This window comes from Setaria viridis, chromosome 9 (genome assembly GCF_005286985.2).
Source record: "Setaria viridis chromosome 9, Setaria_viridis_v4.0, whole genome shotgun sequence".
Lineage (NCBI taxonomy): Eukaryota > Viridiplantae > Streptophyta > Magnoliopsida > Poales > Poaceae > Setaria > Setaria viridis.
Genome location: NC_048271.2, coordinates 18,144,583 through 18,155,682, shown reverse-complemented (window position 1 = coordinate 18,155,682; position 11,100 = coordinate 18,144,583). Strand labels below are relative to the sequence as shown.

General features: G+C 56.2%; 1 protein-coding gene across 1 annotated transcript; it reads left to right on the top strand.

The window, feature by feature from the left end:
- The first annotated feature begins 6,165 nt into the window (after positions 1 to 6,165).
- LOC117835387 (uncharacterized) lies at positions 6,166 to 10,819 on the top strand. Its single transcript, XM_034714749.1, has 3 exons — positions 6,166 to 6,441; positions 6,531 to 6,660; positions 10,797 to 10,819. Exons 1-3 carry the CDS (start codon positions 6,166 to 6,168, stop codon positions 10,817 to 10,819), a joined length of 429 nt encoding a protein of 142 aa, XP_034570640.1.
- The last annotated feature ends 281 nt before the right edge of the window (positions 10,820 to 11,100 follow it).

Below are 11,100 nucleotides of genomic sequence, written 5' to 3'. Positions count from 1 at the left end.
TTTAAATATTGTTTATAATGGCATAAGTGGGTAATTTTGATGAAGATTAGGGGGTTACTTTAGTTTATTTTATATAATGGCAGAGGTGTGTAATTTATATATAGATTTAGGCTATTTTCATAATGGTATAGGTGGGTAATTTTTTAGAAAATATAATAGATCTAATGGTTATGATGATTTGAATCTATCGATTGATGGTCGGATGTTTTGCTTTTTTATGAGAATTTTCTAGGATTTCTCTCTTTTTCTGAAGTGTCCACCTAGGAATCCTAGGTGGCTTCACCTAGAAGCTTTAAAAGGAGCCTCCAATTAGTACTAGTAAGATTAAACATAGGCTAATTACAAAACTAATTGCACAGATGGAGTGTAATTCGCAAGACGAATTTATTAAGCCTAATTAGTCCATGATTTGATAATGTGGTGCCACAGTAACCATTTGTTAATGATGGATTAATTAGGCTTAATAGATTCGTCTCGCGAATTAGCATAAAGTTCTGCAATTAGTTTTATAATTAGCTCATGCTTTGTTCTCCTAATTAGCATCCGAACATCTGATATAACATTGTTAAAGTTTAGCACCTTGTATCGAACCACGATGCCTGAGCCCCTTGGCCTGGGTTTAATTGGCTTGGGTTTAAGTTCCTCGACCGCTGCCTCGAGGACTTCCACATCCCTGTGGTTTTTCCCCTCTCCCCATGGTCCCCAGTGGGCCACGCTGTCGTGATCTAGATCACGACTGCCCGACTTTTTTTGTTTTTTAGCCCTTTTTACGAAAGATTCTCACAAATACGCCTCTGATGGAACCAATTCCAAAAATAGACCCTTAGCTTGGCGCCATCCACGTTGGCGCCAAGCTTACACGTCTCGGCGCCAGCCATCCTGGCGCCAAGGTCCATGCGCAGCTGCTAACGCGGATGCCGACGTAGCGGCGCCATCCATGATGGCGCCAAGCCTTGGCGCCGAGCAATTTACCCCATGCCTCCTAGCGTTTCGAACGAAACAAGTATAATTATTCCGAGGAGTGTGCAACAAAATACGCTTTAGTTCAACTGATTAGGACATGGGCTTCTTATCCCAAAGAAATGTAGAGAAAAAGATTCAACACAAGGGTTTGAACCCAGGTCTTTAGAATAAGAAGCCCACATCCTAACCAGTTGAACTAGAGCGTAGTTTGTTGCACACTCCTCGAAATAATTATACTTGTTTCGTTCGAAATGCCAGGAGGTATGGGGTAAATTGCTCGGCGCCAAGGCCTACGGCGTTAAGGCCCGCCACATCGGCTTCTGCGTCAGCAGCTGCACATGGACCTTGGCGTCAGGATGGCTGGCGCCGAGACATGTAAGCTTGGCGCCAGTGTGGATGGCGTCAAGCTAAGGGTCCATTTTTAGAATTGGTTCCGCCAGAAGCGTATTTGTGAGAATCTTTTGAAAAAAAGAGCTTAAAAAAAAAAGACCGTCACGACCGCATCCCCCGCCTCTCCCCGACCTTTCTAGTTCAGCTCTCCTGCGCAACCCCTTCATCGCAGTCGACGTTGGGGGCGGTATCATTCACGCGTCGGTCGCTTGGCAGGAAGTGGTAGCAACCATAGGGCGGGTGCTGCGCCTCCTCTTCCGCGACATCACCCATTCACCCTCTCCCTCTCCGCTAAGCGCGCCATCGCTGTTCTGTTCACCGCCTAGAGATTCAGATCGGGACTGACAACGCAGCTGGCGTGGTGCGCGGTTGGGCCTGCTGTCAGCCTTTGATCGGGTCACCAGCCTCCCACGCGGTGGGCATAGCATTGATGTTTTGCCCATCATGGCCTTGAGCACGGCCTCTCCGCCTCATCTCGTCGCAGTTAATGCGATTGACGCTGCAGTAGCCTCTTGCTGCTATGGACCTCTCCCTACCTCTTGATCGGGGGAGATCTAGAGCCTTTTTGCCCGGACTACAAAGAAGTCTTCATGTCGCCGGTCGACTAGGCTCCATTCGACAACTATGCCTTCTCCTTCTTCGACCCTCCGGCGTCCGACCTCGGCAATGTCCTCAATTCCATCCCGCGTGGGATCTTCAATCGCATCATCCCCACCTCCACTGGACCAGGATAGTTGTCTTCTCCTTCCAGGAAGCGTGTGCGTGTGATGCTGCCGTCAAAGGTGAGAATCGCCATGACCTGGATGGAGCTCACATCGCACTTCGACCGCCCCAATGAGATCGTCATGCACTTCCACTTTGAGCACCCCTGCTACTTGTAGCACGAGAGGACTTCCCCATCGAGCATCGGAACAAGCACGACACATAGGTGGCCCCTGGCATGATGGCCAAATCCATCATAGGTTATAATAGGTGTTTGCTGCATTGCATGCTGGAAAAAAACGAGTTTTGAGTTTCAAATTCGATTAGGACTCTAATAGGTTTCGTATTAGTTTAAAACTAGTATTAAAAACACCTGAAAACCTCCCAAGTCTCAAATCTTGAGTTGGGCCGAAACCTCTTCAAACATCGGGCCCAAACTTCCTTTCTTCTCCTTCCTTTTCTTTTTAGACCGAGCAACCAGCCGAGATGGGCCAAATCCAGCCCAGCTTCTCTCCCACCTGCCTCTCTCTAACGGGCCGAGCACAAAACCAGCCCAGCGCCTCCTGCCTCTCCCTTTCCCTTCCTCAGGCCGCAAGACTTCCAACCAGGCCGTAGGCCCAGAATGGCCCGCAATCCCGCCCGTCTTTCTTCCACCTTCCACTTCCTTTCTCCCACCTTCCTATGCTCCGCCCCGCCTGTGCAAAACCGCGGCGAGGATTCGAAATCTGCTCACCCCCGCCGCGATTCCCGCAACGCAGGCCCACCCTGCCCTCGCCTCTTCCTCCCCCCTAGGCCGCAATCCCGTCCCCGTCCTTTCCTCGACCGCAAACGGCAGGCAGCCAGGCACGACCTCCGCCCGCGGCAATCACGGCCGTGGAGACCGCCCTCCGATTCCCCTCCCCTCCCCTCCCCTCCAGAGCTTTCCTTCGCCTATAAAGCCGTGAGACCGAGCCTATCACGCCTCTTTTTCCTCTCAACCAAACGCCACCCCCTGCCTGCCCTTGTCGCCGGCGAAGCGGAGCGGAGACCCACCGAGGTAAGGAGCTCCGCCGCCATCGTTTCCTCCACGACCGAGCCGTCCCTCATCATCCTTCCTGTTTCCTTTCACGCGCAGTGTTCCTTGAAGAAGACCCCGACGCCCCCGACGCATGAACCGGAGGCCCCGACGTCGTCCTCCGCACGCGCCCGCCACCACGTCCGCCTCGCGCCGTCGAGCATCCTCCACACCGTGAAATCGGCGCCTAGAACACCTTGGAGAGCAGCGCCCCGTTTCCCTCTCCCTCCCCGTCCAAACCACGTCGAAAATGGTTGCCTGTAGCGCGCACACGCCTCAACTCCGGCGAGCTGCCGCCGCGGACCACCAGCGCGGCAGCGCCGCCGCGTTCTTCTGCCCATCGGCGACCACATAGGAGCGGCGCTTCCCAGCCGTTAGATCGCCAGTGGGCCGCCGAGATTTAATCCCGGTGTACCCCTTCACCCCGCCTGTTACCGGTCCACCATGGTCCCATGAACCGGCCACGTCAGCATGGTTCATGAGTCCGCGAGCGCGATCAGCACCACGTCAGCCGAAACAGCCATGCGGCGTGCACCAGGCGTCCAAGTCAGCGAAAGGCCCACTCAGCCGCATGTTTTGTAAACAGCCCCTATAGAACCCGGAAATCCTATCCACCATCATCTCTCTGATGGCCGTTTTGTGCAGAAGCCCCTAGAAAGATCCCGCCTTTTGCAAACCAGTCTGACCCCTGCGGCTTTGCACATAAATCCCTACAGAACCCTGTTTTCGCGAGCTGTACTCTCATAAGTTTCGGTTAATTACGTTTAGGCCCCTGATTTCTTTAAAACGTTATAACTTTTGCGTTGTAGCTCCGTTTTAGTTCGTTTTTAGTTCGTTTTTGTTGCGTTAATCTTCGTTAGCGTCAGCTATCGTAGCAGCATTGTTTAGTGACGTTCTCACTTTTGAAAATTAAATTTAATATTAATTTGATAAATGTATGTTTAACCCTTTTTCTAACTAAAATCCACTTAGATTTACACCCTAGATTTTCATAAATAAATTAAATTGATTATCAATCTAAATGTATTTCAATTGTAAATTTTTTAGTACCACATCACACCTGTTATAAGTTGACTAGTGTAATGCCCGTGCTAACGCTACGGTAAAGATAACATATGCTTCCAAAAGATGACCCAGATAGTAAGGACCCATTATCAAGCAATATGGGATATATTTTGAATTCAGAAAGGCTAGCCATGACCAATTAAGATATTTTTTATAATATGTTCTGTTCTCCTTAATTTATCTTTTTTGTCCATTCTCATCACAGAAGCCAAAGGAGGGATAAACAAAATAAAGTAATTGTACCATTAGAGGACTCAATTTTTTGAATTGGGAGTACATAAAAGCCATTATACCATTAAGTGAAAAGGTAAGCACATAAAACGAATTTGCTCATAGAAGTGTATGCATTAGAGGTGGACTAAATGGTTGGAACTTGGAACATTCAGACCTTATGGTACTTACGGTAATATCATAGAGTAAACCCTCATAGAAGAGTAAAAAAACAGAACTGCTCCAAAATGAACAACCGATATCACCATGTAACATGGAATATACGCATGGACCAGATTAGAAACAAGCTCTAAGGTTGATTCTACTCTTGTACTCCCAAGTAAACTATTTACTCAAGCAACATCCTGACAGCCCGTTCGGTAGCGCTGAAAAGCTTCGGCTAGGCTTTTTCTGGCTGGGCTTTTCAGCCCAGCCGTTCGGTGCGCTGCTTGAAGCTGTTCGAGCGGCTGATGGCACCGACGCGAAGAGGCTCATTTGTGCTGCTATCGCCTGGCGTCCTTATCCATTCGCCTCCCTCTCGCCCGGTCGCTACCTCTCGCCCCCGATCCGCCGCCCCGCTCCCGCCGCTCGCCCGCTCTCCGCAGCCGTCGGTCCCAGATCTAGCCCGCTCTCCGACGCCGCCGCGCTATCGCCCGCTCCCTGCCGCCGTCGCTGCCGCCGCTCACCCGCTCTCCGCCGCCGGCGCTCCCGCGTTGTCGCCCGCTCTCCGGCGCCCGCGCTCCCAGATCTCGCCCGCTCCCCGCCGTCGTCGCTCCCAAATCTCCCCCGCTCCCACCCCCTCGACCGCGCTCCGCTGCCGTCGCTCCCAAATCTCCAAAGTGGCAGGAGGGCTATAATCACCGGAGCACGGGAGGACTCTTCTTCGCCGTCGGCGGGCTATTCCGGCCCACCGCAGCGCCGCCGCACCGGGGGTGAACGACGCCGCTAGGGAGCAAGGTCGTCGACCAGCACGGCAGCCAGGATCCGGGCTCTCCGCCGTCGCGTACTTCCCCGTGCCCCCCCCCCCCCGCACCCCACCTCCTACAACCTACAGGTGCAGGTGGTCACCTAGGTACGCCTGACGCGGTTGATCAAGCGCCATTACCATTACAAATTTTTATGAACTGCCCTGTCGAACTGCCTGTGATTATGAAGTTTGTGTTCTAATGCTTGCATGTTATGTGCATTAGCATTTTTTTAGCTTGTTGTTGCTACTTGGGTGCACATGCTCCATTTTTGTACTTTGCTGTTGAACTACTACAAATTTGCCATACATGTATGACCTCATAGCTGCGTTACCATGACACACAGACATACATGACATGTTTGATCATACTAGAGACCATGAGCATGTAATCTATGTTTACCTGGTTCTGTCCATGGTCATGATGGTATCACTTGTGTGCATTGTGCTTCCAGCATGTTATTCAGCTTAAACTCCCAAACTTTTCTACAACACAGTGAACTGAAGTGATGTGCCTGTATTTGGTTTTTTCACCTTTCCAGGCGACTGCTACAAGCCTAGTAGCAGCCCAACCACGAGAAACTAGCAACAGTGCCCACACTGGCATCGTCATCCACTTCGTCGTGCTCTCCCCCACCGGTCTGTCCGTACAATTTTCACCACAAACGTGCTAAGAACACTGCTAAGGCAAGTAACATATCCACTGATGCTGAGATTGTGTACTTGTATGCCTCCTGGTTATCCGTACTTCGGTGCAATATAATTGCAGCTCCTGTGTACTCAGATGAATCATAACCGTGCCAACTGGGATGAGGGCATGACGAAAACTTTGCTGGACTTGTGCATTGCTCAGAAGAACCAATTCAATTGGAGCAACAGATGCCTCACTAAGTTGGGATGGAAGAACGTGTACCGCAGCTTCAACCAACAGACTGGGATGAATTTGGGTAGCAAGCAGCTGCAGAACAAGCTCAACGCCCTGCGGAGAACATTCGTGAGCTGGAGGGACTTGCAAATCCAATCTGGTTTAGGGCGCGACAAACAAACTGGTGGTGTTGCTGCTGATCCCACCTTTTGGGAAGACGAAGAAGTGGTATGTCCTATGACAGTCCCATAAGTTATTCCTCATCTTATTTGTAGCAACATATTTTTGGTACTGACATGTACTGTTCGTCATTGCAGAAAACCAGTGGTGGTGCTGCCCAGCCGAGTTCCCAGTCGAGTTCTGTTAAGCCTCCACCGTTCGTCGATGAATTGTATGAGTTGTATGGCTGTGACCCCCAAGACAGGGGCACCTTGCTGACGGCAGGAGGTATTCGTGAGGCGACACCTAGCGTGGGGACTGAGGGCAATGCAGCGAACTTGTCGTTGTCAAGATTAACGGATCAAGACTTAGACTAGTAAATTTCTTTTATGCGCGTAAGGCTTCAGATGGTGGCGTGGGAGACACGGGTTTAGACTGGTTCGGGCAAGGGAAGCCCTACATCCAGTATCGAGGATGCTCGTATTGCCCACGCGGGGTTCTGTAGTAGGGGTTACAGATCGACGAGAGAGGGACTGGTCCCAAGTCTCTTTCGTGCTTGTGCTCTCAGGGAAAGTAGTAATGTGCTGTGGCTTGTGGGAGAAGAAGCCGATCCCCGTCTCTGGCCCCCGATGCCCCCTTTTATATCGGAAGGGGGCTGCCGGGGTTACATCTTGAAACCGGGTGGTAAGAGTTTAAACGTAGTACGGTAAAAACACGGCAAGAAGGGAGAAACCAAGTTCTTAGGCGCCCGGCGCCTTCACCGGCCCCTGACGAGCGCCGGCGTGCATGCAGGAGGAGGGCGGCCGTGTGCCAACTGTCGTCGCGCCCTACAGATAGCCCCTTCGGTGTCCGTAGGCGTCGGGTGATGATGAAGGCGTTTCGTCGTCACTCCGGCGTCCGTTGGGAGGGACGGTGGATGACATCGTCCTCATGATGGCTTGTGGAGAGAGGGCGTCACATCCCTGCTGCCGGGTGCGCGGGGCCCGAGGGCACGCGGGGCCCGAGGACGGGCGAGTCTTCCCTCTGCTCCGATCGGCGCAGGCCATGAGTATCCTGCGACGAATGGAAGGAAGCCGCCAGCACTGTAGCTTGTACAGTGTGGTCGTGCATGGGTACTTGCAACGGGTTGCGTGAGGAGCGCGGTCATTCTTCTCCCTGCCAGGCCTGCGGCGCATTTATGACGAGGTCGACAAGGGGGACCCACGGGATCGTTACCTTGACCGCCCGGTCCGCACCCGAGAGGGATATCCGTTCTGGGGCCCCAGTGAGTCCAACCCCTGTGCTCGGGGTCGGACGAGGCGAAACCTTGTGGCAAGGGATCGAACGCCCCCGACCCCTGGGTCGCGGTCGGACGAGGCGGAGCCTCGTGGCGGGAGGTCGGACGCTCCCGACCCCGAGACCGTGGTCGGGCGAGGCGGAGCTTTACTCATATTGGGCTTGATGGTGAGTTTGTTATCCTGGATGGGCCTGAGCCTTCATGCTTGTCCCTTTAAGCGGTATTTAGGAGATCATTAATATTTCCCCCCAACAGTAGCCCCCGAGCCTGTGGTGGAGCAAGAGTGCTCCTCCAGAGGCTCCTTTCGTCGTTTTTCACCGGAGATCTTGTTGGGGGTAGGGTGCGTTTGTTTTAGCCCAGCTTGGCCGGGGAGCCTGCGAATGACGACCACACGCGTGGTCGTAGGTTGCGACGCTAGCCCCCGAGCCCCCGCGCGTTGCAGGAGACCGGTCGGGAGGCCAGGTCGACTTTTGATCGTTGCCTCTCAAGCGTCCGTTCGCTGGGACGGAGGGGTTGAGCCGTGCCACGCTATCCTCGTTGGACGAACCGTGGTGCTCGTTGAGCTGCGAACGGGTAGGTTCGAGTGGAGTCCCGGTCCCCGTTCGGGGGGGTCCGGCTCGGGCCAAGCTGGTGGCGTACTCCAATCTCCCGCCGGCAAGTTCATATAGTTCCCGGGTCCGATCGGCCGGATCCGGGGGCTCGTTGCCTTTCCCCGTGGAAAAACCATGAACTTCATGCCGGTCAGGACTCGAACATGAGGTCGGGACGCCCTTGGCTTTCGCTCGCCTGGGTGTTGGCCGCTAGCGGACCCGTCCCTTCTCACCCCTCGCTCGGGGGGTGTCCTGAGGCGGCTGTCGAACCCGTGGCGGGCCAGCCTTCGAACCTCTGGACCGTAATGGGCCGTAGGGGCGTTTTCAGCCTCGTATCCCTTTCTTACCTTTCGGTGGGCCTCGGGCCGGAACGGAGCGGTCGTCGCGTTTGGGCTGAACGTGGGGGACGTCGTGGGCGTGCCATCCGGGAGACGGAGTTACGGGGAGCGCCGTCCCGCGAATCGAGGAGGATAGGATATTTTCGCGGCCGATCGTGTGCGCGGTTTTCGAAAAGGAAGTGGGTGTAGCAGGGGCGTACCTGGCGCCGCATTTATGGCGGCAGGGGCGTCGATTTGGCTTCCCTCGCGCCTTTCCTATAAAAACGGAAGCCCGCCTTGCTGGTTCCGCCCGCCTTCTGCATTCGAGCCTTTTCGTCCTCCTTCCTCGCACTTAGCTCACCTGCGCCCGTTTCGCCTTCCTCCACTCCGGACGCGCAGTTTCTTCCCACCTCCGTCAAGCTTCCTCCTCTTTCGGCGATGGGTTCTTGGGGGATCTCTCACTTCAACCTCTCGCGCGCCGAGGGCCTGGTGCGGAAAGGCCTCCTCTGCGAGAGGACGGAGGCGGGCGAGTGGGAGTTGCCGGGGCCGGAGCAAGTGCCGGCACCTCCCCCCGGCTACGTCGTCTCCTTCGCTCACTTCCATGAGCGGGGGTTCGCTACTCCCCCAAGCCGCTTCTTCCGGGGGCTCCTCCACTACTATCGGCTCGAGCTCCAGCACCTTAATCCCAACGGGATCCAGCACATTGCGGCGTTCGTCGCACTGTGCGAGGGGTTTCTGGGCATCGAGCCCAACTTCTCGCTGTGGAAGTACTTTTTCACAGTGAGTTTGTACCAGAAGACGGAGAAGAGGGGGAGCCAGCAGCGGTCGCCTCCGGTGCCGATTGGGTGCGCCGGGATCCACCTCCGCCATACTCGCTCCAAGGAGTATATGGCGATGAAGACCTCGGTGTCCCACAAGGGGTGGAACAACCAGTGGTTCTACGTGAAGAACTACTCGGACTCCCCCCTGCCAGAGTTCACCGGCCGTACCATCGACGTGGCGCCGGAGGTGTGGGCGTACGGGCCGGTGGACAAGGAGAAGAAGCGGATCTTCGACCTGCTGCAGGCCATCGAGCGGCTGAAGAGGAGCGGGCTTAGCGGCGCCGGGGTCATCGGAGCGTACCATGCCCGGCGAGTGGCACCGCTGATGCTCCGGGTCCGCCCGCTTGCCGCCATGACTCCGGACGCGCCGACCGAGGGCACCGCCTTGGCGGCGGGTGCTCTTGCCGCCTCCGAGATCCGGCAACGGATTCGGGAGGCGCTGGAGGACAAGGACGCCAAGTACCCAATTCCCGGGCACCCGCCGATGCGCCCGGACGCGGGCTTCATAGACCTGGTAAGGGGTTGGGGCGCCGACCTCCTTTCTTTGCGTCTTGTAATTGTCATTTTGACGTGGGGCCATTTTGTGTTCGTAGGGCGTGCTGACCTGGGTCGTGGACTCGCTCCCGCCGGTGCCGGAGGACGCTAATCGGCGGACGCGCAACCGTCTCCTTGCCGAGGCGCAGAAGCGCCGTAAGGACAAGGAGACGGCGAAGAAGAGGAAGAAGGCCGCCAAGGAGTTCCAACGACGGCGGAGGGGGCAGGTCGTGTCAGACGACGATGACGACGATAATGATGATGAAGAGGATGAAGATAAGGAAGATGATGAAGAGGGGGAGGAGCTGATTTCCTCCCTCCGATCAGGCGCACTTGTAATCCGGGAGGTGCGCTCGTGGACGGCCGCGGGGGGTGAAGCAGAGGAGGCGTCCACCCAGGCCTTGGCTCCGCAAGGCCCTGGGGCGGCACGGAGCACCCCCCAGGAGTTGGCGCGGGACGCCCCCTAGGGACCGGCGCGGGGCGTCTCCCAGGAGCCAGCGCGGGACGCTCCCCAGGGGTCGGCGAGGGGTGCCCCCCAGGGGTCGACACGGGGCTCCTTCCTGGAGCCGGCGTGGAGCGCCCCTCGGGGGTCTTCGGAGCCTGCCCCCGCCGCTGCTCAGGAGCCGGCGCGGGGCGCCCCCAGGCGTCCGCCCAGGGCATTCCCCGGGGGTCCGTGGAGGTCGTCTCCACCATCACGCCCGAGACTGGAGGGCAGCGAAGCGGCGACAAGCGGCCGCTGCCAGATGCCCCGGGGTCGGCGTCGGGCCCCGAGGCAAAGCGCGTGCGCTGTCCTTGCGCTTCAGGAACGTAAGTTGGCCTTCCTTGTGTCTCGTTCCTCTCCCCTTCTCGCGTTCGTTCCTGCTGACGTTTGCTCGTTGATGTGCAGCGCCGCTCCTCGTGGCCTCGTAATGCAGCTGGCGCCTAAGAAGGCGTTGCGGGTATCGTCCTCCTCCGGGGGACGGACCGTGGTCCCGCCCGCGGCGAGCGGCGGGGTCCTTGGTGAGCCCGCAGACCCCTCCGCGGAGGCGGCCCCCGTGACGGCGGCTGGCGGAGCGACGGCGGCGTCGGTCACGGGAGGGGGAGCGGACCCCATTCCGCCTTCGGTTTCCCCGGTCGCCCCTACAGCGCAGGGTATCATTCCCACGGGTCCTCAGGCCGGGGAGGTGATTGACCTGGATGCCGACGAGGCG